This window comes from Nyctibius grandis, chromosome 4 (genome assembly GCF_013368605.1).
Source record: "Nyctibius grandis isolate bNycGra1 chromosome 4, bNycGra1.pri, whole genome shotgun sequence".
Classification (NCBI taxonomy): domain Eukaryota; kingdom Metazoa; phylum Chordata; class Aves; order Nyctibiiformes; family Nyctibiidae; genus Nyctibius; species Nyctibius grandis.
In genome coordinates, this window is record NC_090661.1 from 12,273,603 (window position 1) to 12,297,397 (window position 23,795).

The following is a 23,795-nucleotide window of genomic DNA, read 5'->3' on the forward strand; positions in this document are numbered from 1 at the left end:
AAGGTGTCACTCAAAATACTATTTATTAGAGCTAACACTACAAATGGAGAAGACAGTATAGATAATCTTACATTCCTTCAGGTGCTGGGAACCCTGAGCTGTGCAGCATCAACCAGGTCTCTGATGAAGGCGCAGCATGTCACACAGCTCCTGCCCATGGAAAAGTTACACCATTTTGGTCACTCAAGCTATTGCAGGATTTCCGTACAAGAAAACAAATCTATACATTATTTCTACTGCCAAACAGAAAGGATATTCACATGTGAACCTCTTGCTGCATTTTCAGACAAAGGGCAGGCCACACAGTTGGTATAAACACAGGTACCAAGCGGGAGCTGCCCGCAGGCTCCTCTGATACAATCAGGCAGGTAAATTGATCCCACACCACAGGACACACACAGTCCCACGTGGGCCCAGAGGCCAGGCTGGACGGGCAGCACGGTGCAGCACAAGCTAAGGAAGCACAGGCCTAACTTAGACAGATCGCTAATTCTCAGTGTGCAATGGTCTTCTGGTCAGGATTGCTACAGATACGCAGACAGCAAAGTCCACTGTAGGAATTATTTTTAATTCTCATATGTGATAAAGTCATCAAATTAGTTTTCTATATGAGGGAAATTGGAGACTAAAATAATCCACAGATTTCTGGTAATTTTTATTTTTTAGTGTCTTCTCTACCTTACAGCAAGCAAGAAAAATACTCTAGCAATGCAGAGATGTCATAGTCTCTCAGTAGCACAGTGAAATAGTCAAACACAACCTGCCTTTTTCATGAGGCATATCGTAGCACCCTTTTTCCCCTCTCATTTTTCTTAATCTTTTTCTCCATAGTTTGTTCAGGACTTTGGAATCCACAAACAATTATTTATGCTCTTTCCTCAAGATGGATGGTGTGAACTATACCATTAACATCAAAGATTAATTGGATTAAATTTCCTAATGAACCTGATTTGCTAACATTATAGCTATTAATATTACCAGAAACATCTATCATCTTGAAATACATTAGCATTTCTCCAATTTGACCACAGCTATTCCACTTAAGGAGGAAGGAGACATTTTTGTATATGGGGATAACCTAACAAACTATTTTATTTTATTTGGTAGTTGAGCAACCACAAGGTCACCAGTAAACACAGAACATCCCTATTAAAGTGCATTAAAATACAGTTAGGTTCTGTGAAATGTCACTGAGGAAAAGCAATTCATCTAATTCACATATGAATCTCTTCATGGCAGGGACAATTTCTGTTTTGAACAGAGTTCAGTGATTTTTGGCAGCTCATTTTTATAAAAACAATAGAGTGGAAAAATTAAAACAAAATGCCCCACAAAGTTATTGTAAAAAAAAAAAAACAAACCTGTGTGCTTCTCTTCATTCTTTTTGCTGGCTTCTGTTACTCCTGATTTAAATGACATGCTAAAATCCTTTGCCAGAACAGGACTTGTTTTCCACTAAGAATATAAATAGTTCCATTCAGGTCAACAAGTTAACAGTCCATGCTTAAATGTTTCATTAAAATTAGTAGTTTACATAGGCCTCAGCTGCTCCAGCTTTTAGTATGTTAATCAAAAGGATACTCACAAGTTATGCATAAAACTAGTACATGATTTTATAGACATATTTAAAACAGTTTTTATAGGATTGAACTAATTGAGCAAAAACAGTTAAACTGAAGTTCATGCAGATGTAAACTTGCTGTTGAACAAAACCTTTGTTTTTTATACTTACCCAAAATAGCTTTAACAAAGTTACAAGACCAACTGCATCCACACCCAAAGCATGAGTTATTTTAAGCAGCTCTTCTCTTTTAATGTGCGAGTCTGGATTTTTGCTTATCAAAGACTTTACACTTTAAATTTTTAAGATAAAATTGATATATAATCTACAGAACATTAATTAACAGTGATCACACTTAACGATGAAGTCCTTGATAGCACTACGTAAACTCTAAATTGCTTGTCTGGTACAAAAGTAAGTTCTGATGCAACTTCACATACTTCTGCTTTTCTTGAAAGTTGTCTGAGATCTCTGCAACTTTATTTTAAATCTGTGCATATTCTAGTCTTGTTTGCTCACCACGGTTAAAAACATGACTGAAGAGTGGTGAGGAGATCAGGGAGGGAAAACTGGCTCACAGTCTCAGTGTGACTCACGCTTTCAGGAAGAAGCTTAGTTAGACCCTGCTCATGCCCAGCCTTAAGAGGTCAATCACTTTTCCTCCTCCCTGCAGAAGCTTCATTACTGCTTGTTAGCCAAATAAGTATTTGTCAGGGAGGTTCTAACCAGAGGAAAGATTACACATTTGAACTGTTACTAATTTTGTTTTATACCACAAAGTCAGTTAAGCTGCCATCAAGGAAAGAACTCAGACACATAAGCAGCTCAGTTTTCTGTTCATTGTTAGCCCAGAGAAAATCTTCCTGAACTAGACCAGTCGTTTTCACTCTCCACAGGAAAATGAAACTGAAGACCATTAAGCCATCTTCATGGCAAACTGTTTCCAGTATCTGCCATCTCACAGCGATGTTTCAGTAGAAAACAAAACCAAAGCAAATGCTGGTGTTCATGATTGATGTGTTATAGTTTCTGAACAGACTAGTCCCACCATAAAACATCTCAAGGAAGCATTGGGGGACAGTGTACCAACCAGTAAATATATTTGACATTATACCATAACCCAGTCCTCAAGCCATTTAAGGAATTTTTTTTTCTATTATTTTTAAATACTTTTAAAAGTTTTATTTCTGGCCTTATACATGTGCCTCAAACATTCTCACTGGAACTATGTAGCAATTAAGCATGAAAACTATTTTAGGTGAAATGGTAAGCACCATTAGATGATGAATCAGAATGGAAGCTCAGTCTCTCCTACCAAAAAAAAGTTAATTTTCCATTCACTTCCAAGACTTGTAGAGCAATCTTTAAAGCGATTCCAGCAAAGCACACCTACTTTACTAGAGTTTTCTGCTATTTATACACATATGCACAACACATGCATTTCTATTCAAACTTGACAAAAGAAACATAATGAAGAGGTAAAACACAGGGCATTAAGTTACCTTTCAGTTCCTCCCTGGTAACACACATCTTGCTCTACACTTGTAGCTGATAAGGCATTTCTCACCAAGTTACAGAACTCACCATAGAACAGAATACCACAGATACCTTACTTTCACAAAGGAAGAGGAAATTAAATCCCAGATGTGTACTGCAGTAGCCATCTGATACCATGTTTCAGGATGGAAACTGGAAAAAAAAAACCACATTTAAGCAGGGTTAGTGTAGAAGACTGTCAATCAATATTGACTCAGTGTCTACAAGACCAAAAGGAGATTAAAATCCCATTTGCTAATGCATGGAACAAATATATGGGGAGATTCCACCCTAAACATCTTAACACCTAAGTAGCTGAGAGTGAAAAGCAGCAAGAGGAAACAGCTGTAGAGGTAGGAAGATCACCCAAGATCAGTAGTTGGTGAGACTACTAAACACTGGGGATAGGAGGTATTTCTCCTGTCCCCTTCATCCCCACCCTGCAGAAACCTTGTATAAAATACTTTCATTAGCGGCGCATTCTGTTTATAAATCCATAGATGAACAAGATCTTCTCCATCAGGATGCAGGCTGAACACACAGAATCTTTTCCTGTGCATAAATGGTAATTCAGTAACAGCAGCAGATTTTATGTCCATTAGCCCACATATCTGGCAGTAACCCTAGGGACACAGAGAAGATCATTAATTAGAATTAGACCAGTTATTTTGCTTTCATCTTGAGTCAAATAGAGAAATCAGTTTAGACCAGCATGATTAATTCAGATGTCATGCTAAATATTGATGCTGAATATTAGAGTCAAATGACTGGCAAAAGGATGATCTTTGAAGCCAATTCTTCAAGACTACCCAGAATCTCAGATAATTTTCAACCGTGTGCAACCTCAGATCTCTGAGCAACATGTTAAACAGTAACAAATTGCTTCCTGTTTAATTAGGCACAGCAATATTCTCTCCTCGGGGCACCTCCCTTTCCCCTACCCCAATCCCATTATACTTTGGGAAGATAGCATCTTCATCCAATTCCAACTGTTTCAACAGAAGCAGGACCTTCATCTGCTGTGTGCTGTCTTGCCCAGTCGCTGCTTCTTCCTGCTTTCTCTCTGCCGTGTTTCTTGAGACGAGAGCCTTTGTGTCAGCTCAGCAGCCTCCAACCGGGGGAGCTCACAGCTCTCCCCGATGGTTTCCACAGTTCACTGAAAGACGGTAAGCTTCATGCTGGGAACATGACTCTTGCTGGCCATTGCTTTACTCCCAAGTCCTCAAGCACAGCTATAGCAGTGATATTCATATGTAACACACATGCACAGATTTATTAAGCATGCATACATGTTATATACCAAATCACATATACGGTGAAATCATGACGATGCCTTTTCCAAGCCTACAGAACCAAGGGGGTGGGTGTGGATGAAAAAATAAAAATCAACCCTTACCTGAGCTACTGCTGGCAAGAGTGCTCTATTGTAGAGGCTTGGTTAAGTGAGAAGGGGCACGATCTTGTGCCACTGAGCAGTCTGAGCAACCCAGGCTTTGAGCTACGCAAGAGTTAAGTCCAGAGCTCTGAGTATGTAAATCTGTGGACCGATTGGGACGCATGATTAGCAGCCCCGCCTATATATCCGCTGCGTGCTTTGCGGATAGGGGGAGAACCTCCATACTCACATTGAGATCGTGTGGTTACTCCGGACCGCCGCCCGACACCCGGTGAGCCGCCGCCCCGCTTCAACTGGTAGCAGAGGATGGTTCCCTTCGGCGTGCTCTCTCCAAGACCGCGGTAAGCAGCAATAAGGAGGGTGTTGGGAAAAGGACAGCTGGGAGTGGTGCTGCTCGGGTCAAAGAAGGCAGAGCAGACACTGGAGACGGCTGGGTGTGGTGCTGCTCGGGTCAAAGAAGGCAGAGCAGACACTGGTTGGTGCTGCTCGGGTCAAAAAAGGCAGAGCAGACACTGGAGACGGCTGGGAGTGGTGCTGCTCGGGTCAAAGAAGGCAGAGCAGACACTGGTTGGTGCTGCTCGGGTCAAAGAAGGCAGAGCAGACACTGGAGACGGCTGGGAGTGGTGCTGCTCGGGTCAAAGAAGGCAGAGCAGACACTGGTTGGTGCTGCTCGGGTCAAAGAAGGCAGAGCAGACACTGGAGACGGCTGAGAGTGGTGCTGCTCGGGTCAAAGAAGGCAGAGCAGACACTGGTTGGTGCTGCTCGGGTCAAAGAAGGCAGAGCAGACACTGGAGACGGCTGGGAGTGGTGCTGCTCGGGTCAAAGAAGGCAGAGCAGACACTGGTTGGTGCTGCTCGGGTCAAAGAAGACAGAGCAGACACTGGAAGAGTTGGCCACTCAGCTCCCAGAGTAAAAAAGGGCAGCCATGGAGACAGAGGCTGCAGCCACGTTACTCGCAAGTATCCTCTCTAAGAGAGGGAGCGAGACAGCGGAAAAACAGCTAATTAAGCTGATAAAGTTGGGCCAGCGCTGGGGACGTTTTAAAGACACAGCGCTTGTATTTTCCATGGAGGAATGGAGAGAAATGGGAGACATTATGTGGGAAAAGACTATTGAGAGGGACCCCGAGGAAAAAGAAATTAGGGAGGTGCGTGGACTCTGGCAAGAAGTGATAGAGACTTTAAAAACTATGAGGGCAGAAAGAGAGGTCGCCTGCGCGGCCGCTGAAATGCGGGCGGCTCCGGCGTCCGCACCCCCCGCTAAAAAGGAAAAAACTTCTGGGGCTCTGGCTCGTTTCTTCGGGTTACCGGCAGTTAAGGGCATGTCGGCGCCGATACAACCGTCTGTAGCCGAAGCCCGTGCGGCGGTAGAGGCGGCAGCCTCTCGGGAGCAGTGGCGCAGCAAAAATTTAGTCATGCGGCAAAGGGAGCGGAAGGCGGAAGAGGAGGAGGAGAAGGAGGAGTGGTCAGCTCCTCCCGACCCTGCCTGGCTGGTGGGAGGAGAGGGGAGCTGGCCCCCTCCCTCGGCGCCGCCGGCGTACCCACCCCTTCCTCCCTCGCCCTGCTCGTCAACATCGACGTCATCTACCCCACCTGACCGTGGGAACCCGGAAGCCGACCCCACTGGCCTCTTACAGCAGGTCTTGCGAGAATTAAAGGATTAAAAGGTACAGCAACAAAATAGAGACAACGCCAGGGATGCTCCGCTTCCACCTGCACCTCGGGCACCAAGGTGGAGTGGGGTGATTCGTGATGCCATATTAGAAGGACACTGGAGTGCTGCTGCGGATCTAGGTGGAGCGGGAGCTTTTCCAGTGCTACAACAGAATGGAGTAGCTACTTGGGAACCACATGATTGGAAAATTCTTCAACAAGCAAAAGCTGCAGTTACACAGTATGGAGTAAAATCAGACGCTACGAGGAATATAGTCATAAGTGTATTTGCAATATCGAATATACAGGTTTAGTACTTTTGCCTGTTAGTCATTGTTTTACATGTGTAACGTTTTGGTTGAGATGTTAAATGGTGGAAGAGTACTGTGGATGTGAATATGGGAAGTAATTTTAATCGTGTAATTGGTCACAGGGCCTAAGCTGCAGTAATTAACTTTTTGCTGATTTATTCAACAATGCCTTGTTGCTTTGTATGCATTAACGTTTGGGTGTAAAGATTGTGTGTATATCCAACAGGGAGCCACGGTATTTAAATTGACCAACCTAATGTTACAACTGCTTTGAGGTGGCCAAATGTAACTGAATTTTCTGTGTTTGACAAGGGACTAGTAGAGGAACAGTTAAAAGCAGGACACATCAAACCCTCAGTTAGTCCTTGGAATACACCCATTTTTGTCTTATTGGTGTTACCATGTCTATTTTCTTGCCTGCAAAAAGCTTTAAAGAAACTTGTAAATCAGGCCTGGCTTGCTCACAAACAAGAAGGGGTAATTGTAGAGGCTTGGTTAAGTGAGAAGGGGCACGATCTTGTGCCACTGAGCAGTCTGAGCAACCCAGGCTTTGAGCTACGCAAGAGTTAAGTCCAGAGCTCTGAGTATGTAAATCTGTGGACCGATCGGGACGCATGATTAGCAGCCCCGCCTATATATCCGCTGCGTGCTTTGCGGATAGGGGGAGAACCTCCATACTCACATTGAGATCGTGTGGTTACTCCGGACCGCCGCCCGACACCCGGTGAGCCGCCGCCCCGCTTCACTCTATCACTACTGCAGAACAAGATAATGATTTCTAACATTCAGGGTCGAGTGTCATTCTAGCACATAAACACGTTAAAGACAAATTTAGTATACAGTTGACTATTTTGTCCAGCAGATGTTGCTGGAGACTACAAAACACATTAACAACAAGGTCAAGCTGGTCAGCTTTTGGTACAGGATCAAACAACGCATGGCACTTCCTCCTCCTCAGTTCAACAAGAAGAATAGGGCGACTAAGTGTACCTTTATGCATGAAACTTTAAAATGTTATAGTCTAAAGTAATGCAATCTACGAAATTGAAATCCTCTTTTCAAATATACAAGCAGTGCCTACCTCCATTTCTAGATGGAGATAGAGCTTGTCTATAACTTCATAAAAAAGCCAAGTAGTAAGTCTTTCAGGTTCTACATCTTACTAATTCAGATGCATCCCCACTAAAATAAAACATGTTATTAGATCTGTGGTAATCAACAGCTTGCATCTGGGGTGAGAGGGAAGCAGGGAATCAGTGAGCTGACAGGACAAGGTCAGGTTGGACAGGGCCCTGAGCAACCCGATCTACTTGAAGATGTCCCTGCTCATTGCAGGGGCATTGGACTAGATGACCTTTAAAGGTCCCTTCCAACCCAAACCATTCTATAATTCTATCTCACTTGGAAACTGCAAAAAAAAAAAAACCCTCCACAACACTGCTGTGTATCAATAGCTTAACACAAAAAAAAAAAAAAAAGACTAAGATGACCTTAGTAATTCTAGCTGGATAACCCTGTGTGAATTCATGGCAAAAAATGCTGGGAGTTTGATATGCAATCTATGAAAGCAGAATGATTTCTAGTTTTGTACAGTCAAATAGAAGATAATTCATCCACAAATAAATCATTTAGATGGAAAAATTTCAGAATATTCTTTTGGAAAGTAGCATTTGTCAGTGTTAAGTGGTGTCATGTCTTTATATGAAACTAATTCTGTAAGAGCTTTAGTCCACCACACCACCCAGTCTTTGGGCACAAGATGCAGCAAGACTAAGCAAGACTAGACAGGTAGTGTTGTCCAGTAACATATCATTAGAAGATGGATTACAGACACTGGACTTATATTCAAAGACAGAAGACAAAGCAGCAGACAAATACTAGAGGAGGTGGGGATATAAAATACCTGCCTTCAGTTATTTTAAAGTTCTCTTTCTATGTAGTTGTTCAAGTCAGGGACTGATCAAAAAAGTTAAGGTACTATGCTACCTCTGTATTGGAAAATTCAGCTAGCTGAATTCATGAGAAAAATGGTTAAACATTAAATGTAGCTATTTTGAATAACACATTTGCCACCCAATTCTAATGCTTGCTTTTTAAATTGAGATAAAGCTTTCTTCTTAAAGTGCTGAAGCTCATCTTGTTATACCATGCTTGGTAGAATTTCTTCGACTGACATCTGACTTCCTACATTTTGTGAGAGGCTAGTAGCTTCTTCTTCCACCTGAAAAGATGGCTTGCTTAACCACATACAAGTTTTGCCCAAATATTGTTTTTTCAATAAACTCTTAAGCTACCAAAACTACTGTAAGACTGTTTCTATTAAAAAAACCCCAAACCTTCAATGTCAGTAAAAATAGACAGCACTTCTCACTCAGCAAGCATCTGAATCATGAATCACTGAATGCTGGGAGTATTCATGAGAAGCATTAATGCACATGTTGCAAATTCTCAGCCTCACCATTGGCCTCAGGAAAGCTTATGAAAATTTGAGGTAAAATTTCATCATTCTTACTGCTCCTATAAGCTACTTAAAACCCCTGAAGCTCCTTTTTAAACATTTTCCTTGGCACACAGGAGAAAGTTAATACATCCAAAGGCACTTCAGTTGCATGGTTTAGGCTGAGCATCCCTTCCATGGCAGAAACAAAACCTGTGACCAGCAACAGAACAAAACCATGGAATCATTTAGGTTAGAAAAGACCCTTAAGATCATCAAGTCCAACCGTTAACCTAATACTGCCAAATCCACTACTAAACCATGTCCCCAAGTACCACATCTGCACATCTTTTAAATACCTCCAGGGATGGTGACTTTACCACTTCCCTGGGCAGCCTGTTCCACTGCTTAACAACCCTTTCAGTGAAGAAATTTTTTCCTAATACCCAATCTAAACCTCCCCTAGCACAATTTGAGGCCATTTCCTCTTGTCCTATTACTTGTCACTTGGGAAAACAGACTGACACCCACCTCGCTGCAACCTCCTTTCAGGCAGTTATAGAGAGCGATAAGGTCTCCCCTCAGCCTCCTTTTCTCTAGACTAAACAACCCCAGTTCCCTCAGCTGCTCCTCATAGGACTTGTGCTCTAGACCCTTCACCAGCTTCGTTGCTCCTCTTCAGACTCTCTCCAGCACCTCAATGTCTTTCTTGTAGTGAGGGGCCCAAAACTGAACACAGTATTCCAGGTGCAGCCTCACCAGTGCCGAGTACAGGGGGACGATGCCTGCCCTAGTCCTGCTGGCCACACTATTTCTGATGCAGGCTAGGATGCTGTTGGCCTTTTTGGCCACCTGGGCACACTGCTGGCTCATAGTCAGCTGGCCATCGATCAACACCCCCAGGTCCCTTTCCACCAGGCGGCTTTCCAGCCACTCTTCCCCAAGCCTGTAGCGTTACCTGGGGTTGTTGTGCCCCATGTGCAGGACCCGATACTTGGCCTTGTTGAACCTTATACAGTTGGCCTCGGCCCATCGATCCAGCCTGTCGAGATCCCTCTGCAGAGCCTTCCTACCCTCCAGCAGATCAACACTCCCGCCCAAATTGGTGTCATCTGTGAACTTACTGAGGGTGCACTCAATCCCCTCGTCCAGATCATTGATGTATTAGAGAAATGGCCCCAACACTGAGCCCTGGGGAACCCCACTTGTGACCAGCTGCAAACTGGATTTAACTCCATTCACCACAACTCTTTGGGCCCAGACATCCAGGCAGTTTTTTACCCAGTGAAGCGTACGTCCATCCAAGCCTATGCAGCTACTGTGTACAGCTTGTTTACACAGCAATACCCTATACTGATGTTACAAGCCTCTGAAAATGAGTGATGCAAGAGCAGATAATTACCACAGATAGATCAAATTTATTTACACTGTAGGGGAAGAAAGGCTTATTAAGTTTATTGATCCCAAATCAATTGATATTTATGACTGTTTAGAATTATGCTTTAGGAGAGATCTCATTTGGCGTAAATGAACAAAACCATGAGATATTGTAAGTCCTCTCACAAACAAGACAGGACTATCACACAAAGTAAAAACTTAAAGGTATTCGAGTCTATCAGTTTTTACTGATGAGAACTGCATATTCAGAGAATAGTTACCTAAACCAAGCCTCTGAATTTCAGTCATGTATGAATAGCACCGAGACCTCTTACAAATCAAAATACTTAGTTTTCATTTGCTAATTGCAAAGTTAAATTTTATGATAGTCCATTCAATTCACATACAGCTTCTCTGACAGTCACCTGCGACTCTTTAATACAGCAATGTAAAAGCTTCCCCAATAGACTAATCTATTAAGCCTTTATTAATTCGACCATCTCTCTTCTTTATGTGAGGTAGAATACATATGCATAAATATTTTGCATCCATGCCACATAACATGCTGTTATTGTCTTCCATAGACTACTCCAATTCCTCCCACGGTTTTCTTCCCAACTTCTAAATAAGAAATTCTCTTCCCATTCTCAGCAATTCATGAGTTCCTCCTTACCTCAGTCCCAGGTCTTTCTTCACATAAGTTTCATCCTGCATCTTCACAGTCATGGGTTCTACTTCAAATCTTCCAGGGGCTTCATCTTTCCAATGTGCAGTACCATTTCTAAAGCTGTAGACAGACTGCTATAGATCCTAATGCACAGACTGCAGTGCTTCTCTCCTAACATAACTATCAGCAAGTATGTTCTCTCAGTCCCCCTCTCATGAGAGGGAACCACAAGCATTAGGCAGGAGCAGGAAGCAGATCTAATCAGGACTTGCCATAGTATATTCCTGACTCAATATTTTATTTCCCCAACTATAGGAGTTAAATAAGTGTGAGACAATATTAAACAAAACTTTTAACTTTAATATTTAAATTCAACACTAGTAAGAACAAATAAAGCACAAAGGGGAAACATTGTTTTAACTAACATTAATGAAGAGACAAGCCAGTAATTAACAGTTTTAGTTTTTAGCAACATCTGTCAGCCTAGGTCTAACATCAGTACAGGTTCTGATGGCCACGTTCTGTTCATTTTGGAACTTAAAACTGCATAGGTTAAGCTTTGTCTATTGGCATCTCAGACTACAGTTTCAGTATTGTATACTATAGGCACAATCAAATTTATGTACATAAACAATGAGGAACAACCTGAACACTTACACTAAACAATTATTTACAAGTACTCCAACATAAACAACCAAAATATATACAATAGCTTCAAGAATGGAAACTGAAGAGAATATCAACATTTAAAGAACCTTATTAGAAAGAATTACAAAACATCAATAGCCAAGACAACCATTAACAATTGCACTACTCTAATACAGAATCCAAATATTAAATTGGTGCATTATTTCACAATGCACTAGCTTTGAGAGAAAAATGCTGCCTTCACTAAAATGCAGCTTAGATTTGTTTCACGGAATTGTTTTAACAAGAAGCCTATAATGATTGTTTTAATGCTACAGTTTACCCCGAGGACAACAAACTAAAAACAGCAGCAGTTCCACATGGCACTTAATTCCACAGGTTTCTAAGCTGTGGTTTATGCAATGCCTACAAAGTGCTCCCAGTTGAATATACAAATAGAATTCACAATAGAAGTCTACCTGACACCAGGTACGTTGAGTGTAGGTGACCTTAAAGCCTGTCTTTCAAAATTTATTCCCCTCTGCTCCAAAAAAAATCAGTAACTATCAAAGCAAGGCCCCCTCCCTCCCTCTTAAAGATCATTAGGGATATTACTTCTTATTACAATGCCATAACACTACAAAGCAGCACACCACTGTAGTGGTTAACCCTGGGACAATGTAACATCTAACAGTGTAACTGAAAGGCTTATGGATTAGTATCCAGGATCCTCTATAGACAAAGTCATAACCGAGTCCATTAAATCAAAAGGTTAATACAGCTAATCAGCCATATTGTACAAGAAAAAACCCAGAAGCAATTCCTGTAAAACTAGTGACACTAATCAATGACAGGACAAGAAAACAAGAATTAAATTAAATTTCTTAGGCTTCAGTCCAGCAGAGATGCTGTAGCCATCCTCAGTAGTTCTTTTAGACTTCATAGTTAGTATATAGTAAGACTAACTGAGCGGTTCATTTTCTTTCCAATGAGTCGAGATGGTCTATTTTGTGATGTAGACCTAGTTGTCATTCTGGCAATGACCAGTGCTCGCGCTTCAGCTGCGGCCTTCGCCATCTGTGCCTTCTTTAGCTCTCTGCAAGACATTGAGAGAGTCACACTTATGCAACGTTATCAGTAAGGACTACAGGTGTATCACAGCAAGATTGTTTCAAATGAATTACAGCAGTTCAGAACTTAAAGACTTGACATCAATTTAGGTCATACTAAGACCATTATCATTCACATCCACCTGTTTACAACCCAGAGGACAGAAGTGGGATGTTCGTTACGTGTCCAGATGTTCTTTCTTTTGAACAAGGGAAGGAAATGACAAATTCACACAACTCAGTCAAATTTTGAAATCCAGCCTTTTATAAGCAGCTCAACACTTCATCTCATGCATCAATTACCAGAACATGGTAGGATGCTGTTTACTTTCTAATGCAAGCCCTATGATAAATCACTGAAGAGCTAATTACAGAAGTTTGCCCAAATGAAGCACTCAGCCACAAGTGAACTTCTGTGGAAGATTCAGACAAGCAGGCACACGCTTAGATGAACACAGATGAATGTAACTGGCAACAGACAACTCAGGAAGCATCCTTTTGCATACCCACATCAAAAGCTTATCACCACCTAAATCTTTGCCTAACATAAGAATCTGAGCCCAAAACTGCAAGGTTGAGTCACTCAAGGTAGCACAGGCCATTGTCCCCCTGTAACATTCTGTCAACTATTCTGTTTCATAGAGTTACCAATACTCAGTCTGAGGATGAAGTTAAAATAAAACTCAGGATAAAGTTATGAAATAGTCTGACTAAAGAGCAAGGGTTATCTTTATCAAGGGTTTCCCCACAAATCCCTTCTTTCCTTAAATGCTGATATATGGCTAAGTGTAAGGATTCCCCCCATACTCTTTTCCTTCTCCTATCCCAAACTATCCCTCAAAGAATTTTGTACCATAAGAACTAGTATTTGTAATCTCACTTCACATCTGGACTCCAAAGCAAGATCAAATTTTACAAACTTGCTGCACATTGGTGTAGTTGAATTTAGTTTTAAGTTACATGTTTTAGTTTAATAAGCTAATCCCATTCTTGTAAGCCAAACATTCATGAACACCCGTGCCCCATCTAATCCTCCCCACGTTATCACTGTGTCAGTTCACTACAAGAGAATGCAATCAGTTTTTAGTCATCTTACCTAAAGATTGAACATCAGTCACAAATGCACACACATGTGCACACCAACCCACCACACCATTATCAGGAAACTAAGTTTTACAATATACTTCCATTCTTCCCTAGAAGTCTAATCTTGAATTCTTCCTTCCTCTGAAGTAGACGACACAGTAGAAAAGCTGAGTTTCCTTACAATGATTCCTTTCACTGATGATAGCTTACATACACAAGTGGTATCTTAAATGGGTCAAATGCAGGAGTGTTAAAAAACCAAAATAAACCAAAATAAACCAAAAATACCTACCTGAACTATTTTATGGAACACTATCCCACATGTTAAAAATTACTGTGGATAAGTGTTCTTTTTAAATTATTATATAAGGATGTACTCTACTTGTTGCCAGGTCAGAAGTAGTCTTCACAAAATATTAGCTTTGCCAATTTCCCCTTTCACAAGATACAAAAATACGTTCTCTTTATACAAGCAAGCAAATTACCTCAGCAAATCTGTCCTTGAATAACCTGCACAAACTGTCAAATTATTCTTTCTTCAGTCAGTGTAACTCATAAGAAGATTATAAAGATAACCATCTAAAATAGCAACTCTGGCTACATTCAGACTGTAGCAATGGCAAGATAAGCAGATAGCAATGGAGAGAATCCAAATGCAAAGTTAACATCTTCATTCAAAACAAGCCAGTCAAAGTAATTGCTGTTCTATATTCCCTCATAAAAGCCTGCCTATTATGGATAATACATGCAAAGTTAACTGCAGTCAAAGATTCAGATGATTGCTTCTTAACTTACTAACCCTTTCTCTGAAACTTAAGCAGAAATCAGACTTTCCTAAAGGGAATCTCTCCTTCAAAGCTTTAATTCAGAGTTGAGTTTTTGAGCAAGGGGTAGGACAAGATGACCTCCCAATACAAATGATCCTCTAGTAACCTAATAACACTGCTGTGCACAAGTCAAGTTAGTCCAAAAACATTCCTGATGTGCAGTTTCATTCAAGTTCAAAACAGCTCGTTTAAGTCATGCTTTCCAACATGTTTCAATGTACAGGTGACGTAGAAAAACACAGACTCAAATACCATAAATGTAAGTTACACCATACATGTCACAAAAGTATGCATTATGCTTGAAACATTTTTTACAAACTGTAACGTTTTGTATGCCTTGAATACTAATAGTATAGTTGAGATTCCCTTAGAGTGTTCAAGAAGTTCCTTCTACGGAGAAAGTTCCTTTTAAAGTTATATAACCCACTTTGTACTCTCAGGTATATACATGCATACAGATTTGTGGACCTCATGCAGAAACAAGGACGGCCCTGTTTTATCATCACTCTGCTATCACGTGAAAACCCATTAGAAATTAAGTTATATTTAAGGACCCCAAGGAACTACTTACTTCTGCAAGAGCGAGTTTTTGAATTTTTCAGCATTCAGTTCTATCCGGAGCTGCTCTGCACTCTTTTTTGCGGCAGAAAGAAGCACTGAGTGCTTGATTAGTGCCACAGCTGAAGGCCTTTTCTCTGGATCAGGATTAATCATAACCTTGGAAAAAAGAAAATAAGGCATTCTAGTTGAGGCCAGTAATACAGTAAATTACACTAATCAGTGAGCCACTGGTACAAGAGTTCTTACTTTTAGTAAGTCTAGTAATTCTTGAGAAAGCACTTGTGGTATTCTAGGTAGTTTTCCTTGTCGAATTTCATGCCACTGGTCCCCATTAGTTGGAAGTGGTTCAGCCCCAGCAGCACAGACAACAGTGAGACCAAGAGCAAAAATATCTGCTTTTGGCAAATGAGCATAGTTCTTGAAAAATAAAAGAAAAACAAATTTAATACACATACCACTCAAAAAGAAGAAATCTAACAGACAGCTAAACTATTCAGCACTGAACACATCCACATCCACAATATTACATTCCCCTTTAAGTACTACGCAGTGTTCAAGGGGATACCATTTAGGAAGTCTCTCCTCCAGCAAGGAGGTAGCAGACAGCAACTCATTACTCAAAAGAGAAGAGCATGCAGACCTAACATCACTATTTTCCACAAACAGAACAGTTACCTCTTGTAGGACTTCATTTGCAAGAAAACGGCTATCACCTTCCTCCACCTGTGGACTAGATACTCGAGTTACATGACCAAGATCACCTGCAAAAAGAAAAGAAAGTTATTTTTCCGAAGACAAATAGACAACGCAATTCTTTTGAGCACAACTGTGCTGCTTCTCACCTATTTTAAATATGACTCTATCAGACGACCAGTCATCATCATCACCTTCTTCTGAAGTTGTACTTGGGACTGAGGTCCTAGATATGAAAATATTACCTGAAAGAGAGCAGAATTGTAAAAACAACCCCATTTCTGTCCGATTTCTACTTTGTCTGGTTTCACTACAGTTTGCTTTCGCCACACAGAAGTTTTAGTTGTACACATACCCAGTTCCTAGAGCAAGAAACTATAACTTACTCGCGCTGGCCCCTCTGCTGGGAGAGGAGCCAAGTGTTATGCAAGTAGAGTCAATTACACAAACAGGACGCAAGATAAACTCAACAACAGTTTAAGTTTGCGAGCCAATTTTATAACTGCCATTTCTGTACTGCTATTTAGAACTTCAGTGAAGAACTTGCGGTTAGTAAGGTGTGGCTAACTGCACATTTTTCTACAGCAGATTAAATTAACTGAGGAAGTTGTCAATACAGAGTAAAGCAGTTTACACACTTACTAGGTTTGATATCCATGTGTACCAGTGACATTGAATGAATGTACTTTAGGCCTCGAGCCACCTGAAGTAGCAGGTCCTTCAGTTCTGGTTCAGTAAAATAACGCATATTCCTGTAATTTTCACTTATGGCATCTGCTAAACTGCCACCTAACACAACATTAAAGAAAACAGCTGATTATTTTACATCAAACAATTGACAAAGTAATGACAACTTGCTTCCAAAAATAAGTAAACTGGCTTCCAAAATTAACAGTGAATATATTGCCAAGAACTTGCTGATGACACATAGGAAGCGTAAAACCTAGTGCTGTCTCCCCTTCTTATAACCTTGTAATATAATAAAATTATTTTTCTGCTGTAGGTGCCATGCAAATTAACAGGATACCAACACAAGGGAAAAGACCCCTCTCCCTCTTACAAATCTCTGGCATGGTATCAACCATAGCAAAAAGCTTCAGAAATCAGGTCCACCTCCCTTTTTAAAGGAAACTCTCTGGTAATTTTCTCTAGTCCGGGCTTGTACTACTGTACAGAAGAAAGAACAGTTTTGCTGCTCACAAATGTCTCACTGTACTTCCAATATTCTTGAACACTTAAGACTTTGTATTGCATAGTATCATGCATTGCTCTTGGCAATTTTGTGTAGTTTTTGCTTCACATATCTGATACGCCTTTTCCAATAGAAAGGAACATCAGACTCATTTGAGACAACGATGGTATGAGCTATGTGTAGGGCAATCAGTTCCTAGCTAGTGTTAGGGATCTGTAGAGATACCTGTAGATCTCCAAAAATTAGATTTTTTAAAAGCAAGTCCATACCAAGTGATGAACTTTACTTACCATTGCAATATTCATTCTGTATAAGCATATGATCATCTTCTGCCCATGCAGAGTAGTATCTTACTACATGAGAATGCTGTCCCAGAACTGCGTGTGCATAGACCTCTCTTAAAGCATTTTGCCTGTTACAGTCACAAAAAATAACAGCACAGAATATTATGAGGTGAAATTAGTCCAGCTTCAGCTTGATAGAAACTTATTGTAATATAATGCCCCTCTGCCAGCTCAGGTTTTTAATTAAAATCTTCATATTCAGTTCTGTGGCACCTTAAGGTGGATTTGCATTTGTATCCAAACAGCTAAAATAACTTACATTGTATTAAAAGACTAAGTATATGGAACATCAAGAAACAGGTTTGTTGCAGGTAATTCTTGAGTGAGCTGCCACTTTTCCATTACATACTTCCAACCAGCAGCAGCAAGCTTTAAGAAGCATCACTGAAGTTTTAGGAAAAAAATAATGATGATCATAAGCCAGGAGTATGACTGAACTCAACATTCCTAACTTCTCGTGTGTAAGTCTGAGTTGCTCAAAATTGCATACTAAACTCGTGGAGTTTTATATTATAACTATTAGAACAGTGGGGGGGAAAAAAGTTATGAATCGCAGGCTCATTCACAAATGCCAAAAAATACCCTACAACTGACTTAACTAATCTGCATGTCACTCAAGTTGACAAGGATGAGGACCGAGTTGGGAATATTGCTTTCCTTTCGTATCTCAAAGGATCATCACTGCACAGTTTATTCATACAGTCCCTCCTGCCATTAATGCAAGCAAGCATTATCCCTACTTTCCAGATGAGAACAATCTGTTCCTACACAGAATACTGGGACAAACGTCTGCTAGGAGAAAGGCCGAGTAGCCTTTCCTCCCTAGTATTGCACAGTATTCAGAAAAAAAAAAAAAAGTGACTTCAAAATTGTACCTGTTTTACATTTAATTCATGTATATTTACACTTTTCTCTTAAATGCCTTCTCTAGACACTGATACAGAGAGACACAGGAGGAAAAAGCACCAAGAGGTGACTTTTTAACTTTTAATAGGAGGAAATACTCACTCATCCACTGAGCCAGCTAAGGGTTTCTTGGATCGCTTTATTGCATAAATATAGCCATCAAGCCTCTTCACACATTTAAACACAGAACCAAATTCACCAGATCCAATCTTCTCCAACTCATGAAATTCAATTGCATACCGTGACTTCATATTACTTTCTGTTATTGTTAACCTCTGCAAAGATTAGAAAGAAAGATACTTAGATCTGCAGATACACATACTGCAAAATTTAGTATCAAGTTCTAAAGATTAATTACCTTAGCAGGTCTGATAGTTTCATCTTCAGGCTCTCCATCACTTGCTTCCATGTCCTCTCCATAAGAGCTGAAATTCACACCAGTTACTTTTGCAGAACTAATATGACTTAAGTAAACTTAAAACTGAAGTCTAGCAGTTGTTGATTTTTAGTTTAACTAATTGAACACAAACTCATAAAATAAAGGTACCATGCTGATATCTTTGTATCTAAACTTCCGTAAGGCATTTGACACTGTCTCCCACAGCATCCTCCTAGACAAACTGGCTGCCCAGGGCTTGGATGGGTGGACTCTTAAATGGGTTAAAAACTGGCTGGATGGCAGAGCCCAGAGAGTGGTGGTGAATGGGGCAAAGTCCAACTGGCGGCCGGTCACTAGCGGTGTTCCCCAGGGCTCAGTTCTGGGGTGTCCGGTGCTGTTCAATATCTTTATAGATGATCTAGATGTAGGGATTGAGTGCACCCTCAGTACATTTGCAGATGACACCAAGCTGGGTGGGAGTGTCGATCTGCTGGAGGGTAGGAAGGCCCTACAGAGGGATCCGGACAGGTTAGATAGATGGGCCGAGACCAACGGCATGAGGTTCAACAAGAACAAGTGCCGGGTCTTACACTTCGGCCACAACAACCCCATGCAGCTCTACAGGCTGGGGGAAGAGTGGTTAGAAAGCAGCCCGGTGGAAAGAGACCTGGGGGTGCTGATCGACAGCCGGCTGAACATGAGCCAGCAGTGTGCCCAGGTGGCCAAGAAGGCCAATGGCATCCTGGCCTCTATTAGGAATAGTGTAGCCAGCGGGTCTAGGGAAGTGATCGTCCCTCTCTACTCGACACTGGAGAGGCCGCACCTTGAATACTGTGTCCAGCTCTGGGCCCCGCACTTCAAGAAAGATGTTGAGGTGTTGGAGCAAGTCCAAAGGAGGGCGACCAAGCTGGTGAAGAGTCTGGAGGGTCTGACGTACGAGGAACGGCTGAGGGAGCTGGGGTTGTTTAGCCTGGAGAAGAGGAGGCTCAGAGGTGACCTTATTGCTCTCTACAACTGAAGAGAGGTTGTAGTGAAGTGGGAGTCATCCTCTTCTCCCATGCAACTAGTGATAGGACAAGAGGACATAGCCTCAAGCTTCACCAGGGGAGGTTCAGGTTTGACATTAGGAAGAATTTATTCTCAGAAAGGGTTATTAGACATTGGAACGGGCTACCCAGGGAGGTGGTGGAGTCACCATCTCTGGATGTGCTTAAGAAAAGACTGGACATGGTCTAGTTGACATGGTGGTGTCAGGGCAATGGTTGGACTCGATGATCCCAGAGGTCTCTTCCAACCTGATTGATTCTGTGATTCTGTAATTTCTTCATGTTTCATACTAGTATTTAATGTGTTTTTCCCTGCCCAAGAAAAGACTGTGTGTGTAGCTCATTCAGTCAGATAAAACGACTGTAGGACACAGCCTGGTCTATCCTCTCTGTACACTAAAAGATCTAGTGCTAAATGGTTCTTTCATAATATCGTGCATCTCAAAACAGGTACTTTAAGAGCTATATTATGCATCACTAACAGATTTGCAAGGAAAAATACCTTCATAGAAGCGATTTGTAACAAAATTTTTGCAGCTAGAAGTAGTTCTAAAGATAAGCTTAACAAAGGAAGATACAAGTTACTCACTCATTCCAGTGCATTCTCTTCCTCCTACGACATTTTCCTTCAGAGTTGTGAAGGAACATGGAATCGGGAGTGAAGGGATTGATGTTCACATGAGGTGTTTGTCTAATATCTTCTTGCTTCTCCGATTTCCCAACATTCATAAACAGAGAGCCCCCTCGAAGTTTGACTGAGCTGGAGCCTATTCCTTGTGCTTTAGAAAGCAAACTCTATATTTAATTAAAAACAAAAAAAGACGACAAAAAAAGACATTTATAGCCTCCATATTGCTTTAGACATAAACAGTCAGGTCATGCTTGAAAGCTATCATTACAATATTGTCTAATCAAAGTTACCGTGAGGTGTTTAAATATCTGCATTTCCATCAAAAAGAATTCCAAAGAAACTATTAGGCTTTACACTCCACACAAAAAACAGTTAAAGGAAACACTGAATGTTAAAATATTTTTAAAACACAGATAAGATTATAAGAGCAGTGTTTTTCTGTCTTTAATCATGTCATCACCTAAACTTCTTGGGACAATTTGTTGTCCATGAAACAAACAAGAGATGAAACTCATGGACCATCCTGTGCTATATCACCGTGATTTTCACATATAAGATACGGAAGTTAAATCAGACATAGAAAATTATCTTTGGTGACTAAAAATTTAGGTGGCAAGCTAAAACAGTAAGTAAATAAAAGATTTAATACTGATGCACAGATACCTCTTCACGAACGTACAAAGAATTGCTCAAGAACTGACAGCACTGTTGTGCTGTCAGTTCAATATCCACAACAGATCTTTTGGGTAGTAATTTGTCAGACCAGGCATTTTCCTGGCACATGATGAAACCTCTCCCAGTTACAGGTAGGGAAGTTTGCACCTGAATCTCCTACATCCTGGTGAGGATGCCAACCACTGACCTATAGGGTCACAAGCAAGAGTATTGCCTTACTCTAGCAACACCTTACAAAATAAAAGAATTGACGTAACTAAAGCCCAAACCACCACAGGGAAAAAGGCTCAATATTTGGGAATCTCGACTGCACTCCCCAAATCTGGACTAGATGAAGACCTTTAAGTCACTGTGTGTCTCAATACACATTTCAGTACTTCCACTGGATACCTTAACCAATTGATTCTTCCAGATGCAAAGGTAACCTCTCCAAGATAACCCATGTAGAATTTGGGCACCTAATTTAAGAATCCCACCGAACCGCAGTGTTAAGACCTTGTTTTTAGTGTCACAATCCACAAGACTCTTGCATCTCTAAAGCGTCTGCTCCTGACTCAGTACAAGATCATCACCAATTTTACTATTTCCAAACACGTACCACTGATTTCTACCAGTGAAACCTCATTTGAGATGGAGGTTGTAGAAAACCAGTTTAGCAAGGTTGCCTTCCTCGCACCTTAAATCAGTTGGTTTTAATCTATAGTCTATAGACCCCTGGGAGATTATCCCCAGGGATTATCCCTGGATTACTTCTGAAGGGCTATAAGAAAAAGTAATGAAGAAAGCAAGCCTATTATCACTAGATTTAAATTCACTATATGGTGTTTTACATGAGTGTCGAGTTCAAAAGTTGAAATACCTTCCAAAAGTCTGTTATTGACAGACTTGAGAGCTACCTATCCCTTTAAGCTTTCCAGTCCATCAGTTTAACAGCATCAGCTACTCAAACAGCATTTTACATTTGATGCAGAAGAGTGCAGAGTCTGAACTCGCACTGGCACACGGCACAACCACAGGAGCACTCAAACAAGACACACCGATTTACTGACAGACACGCAGAAGCAAATTCCAACTCAGGCTTTAACTTTCCGGTTATAAAGGTACAAATGCCAACACGACACTAAAACATTTATTTTAATAGTGTAATATTCTGCTTTCACCTTTAAAAAAAAAAATCTTTTCCACAAAATATAGCAAAAGCAGGGTACGTGTATATTTATATATATAAATGGTATATATAAATGCAAAAATGTATTTCTAAATATACTTTTTTGTATCTATAAGGGGAGGTCGTTCTACGCCCCCAGTTACGCTACGGGACAAAACGCACGAACGGGAGGGCCACGGTTCTACTTTCGCTTCCCCCTTGGCCCGGGCCGCGGAGCGAACCGAGCGGCGTCCGCCTGGGCCCCGCGGGCGGGCGCGCGGGGCGGCTGCGGCCGGGCTGAGGCAGCCACGCGGCGAGGCAGCGCCTCCCCGGCCTTTAACGCGGCTCCCGCAGCCGTCCGCCCCCGCCGGGCCCACCGGCGCGCGGAGGCCGAGCTTAACGGGCGTAACGGGCGTAACGGCCGGGCTGTGGGCTGGTCCCGGGGCAGCCGCCAACTCGCCGTTGCGGGCAGGCGGGGTGGTGCAAGCGGCTCGCGGGGCGGGCGGCGACCCCGCCGGCACCGCCCGGACCCGGACCCGGGCCCCCGCCTCCCCCTAACCCCCACATTTCAACCGCCGGCCGCTGCGCGGTGCCTCCCGCGGCCCCACAGCCCGCCGGGGGCAGGCCGGCCGCCGAGCCCTGCCCGGCCCAGCACCCCTCTCCGCCCTCAGGCCGGCCAGAGGGCCCCGGGGGGCGGCGGAGCGCTCCGGCGGTGGGGCGGGTGCCTCACCTTGGGGGTGTGCGGCGTGTCGAAAAGGCGCAGCTTGCGGAAGGTCTTGTGAGGCGGAGTGTCAGGGCAGTCGGGCAGCGGCGAGCTAGGCTCCTCGCTCCCCAGCTGGTAGCCACTAACCGGGGAGTGAGGCGGGGAGCGCCCGCAGTAGCGGCGGCCCTTCTGGAGGGACAGCGGCGAGGGCGAGCCAGCCATGTAGTAGGCTCTGGGCGACTTCACCGGAGAAGAGCCGAACCCCTCCTCCTCCCACGAGTCCCCCTCGTCCGGCAGCGCCGCCGCCGCTGGCTCCATCTCCTCCTCCTCCTCCTCCAGCAGAGGCGGGTTGCCCCGAGGCGGGGTGCGAGCCGCCGAGAACGGCGAGTCTGCCTCCTGGAAAGCCGAGTCCTCGCCGGTGCTGTCGCCGATGCTGTTGCCGCTGCTGTTGCCTTCCTCCTCCTCGTCCTCCTCCTCGCAGTCGCTGTGGCCGCTTAGGAACAGCAGCTTCTGCCGGATTGGGGCGGACGCCCGGCGGGCCGAGACCCGCCGCGGCGGCGCCGCCTGCTGCAAGCCGAGAAAGCTCATGGCGGCTTGCTAACAGGGCGGCTCGCTAACAGCCCCGCTCACACACCTCTGGCTGCGGCGGCGGCTCCGCACAGCACTGCCCGAGGGCACCGTTAGCCTCGCGCTGTTCGGACTCCGCGGCTTTCCCGCGACCGTTAGTCACGTGGAACGCACGCCAGCCAATCATGCCCACCCACTCGGTTTGAAGACACGGGAGGGCGGGGGCGGGCCTACACACGGCCGCGTCACGGGGCGCTTTGGCGCGAACGCCGCGAGCGCAGGGGGCGGGGCGGAGTTCGCCACTCGAAACCGCCCCCCGGGGCGGCCACACGTACGGGTCTGCCCGGGGGGGCGCGGGCGAGGCG

General features: G+C 43.1%; 1 protein-coding gene across 2 annotated transcripts; it reads right to left on the reverse strand.

Annotated features, from left to right (window-relative positions):
- Nucleotides 1-11,336: 11,336 nt before the first annotated feature.
- Nucleotides 11,337-23,542, reverse strand: WEE1 (WEE1 G2 checkpoint kinase). Of its 2 annotated transcripts, none has more exons than XM_068398814.1 (11): nucleotides 22,891-23,542; nucleotides 20,297-20,502; nucleotides 18,641-18,707; nucleotides 18,385-18,557; nucleotides 17,323-17,444; nucleotides 16,483-16,629; nucleotides 15,990-16,085; nucleotides 15,823-15,908; nucleotides 15,394-15,564; nucleotides 15,158-15,303; nucleotides 11,337-12,660 (listed from the first exon to the last, which is right to left on the reverse strand). In XM_068398814.1, the coding sequence occupies exons 1-11, from the start codon at nucleotides 23,449-23,451 to the stop codon at nucleotides 12,510-12,512; spliced, it is 1,926 nt and encodes a 641-aa protein (XP_068254915.1). In that variant the 5' UTR covers nucleotides 23,452-23,542; the 3' UTR covers nucleotides 11,337-12,509. The 2 variants fall into 2 exon arrangements, with proteins under 2 accessions (XP_068254915.1, XP_068254914.1); XM_068398813.1 differs by having other exon boundaries at nucleotides 11,337-12,684.
- Between the last annotated feature and the right edge of the window lie 253 nt (nucleotides 23,543-23,795).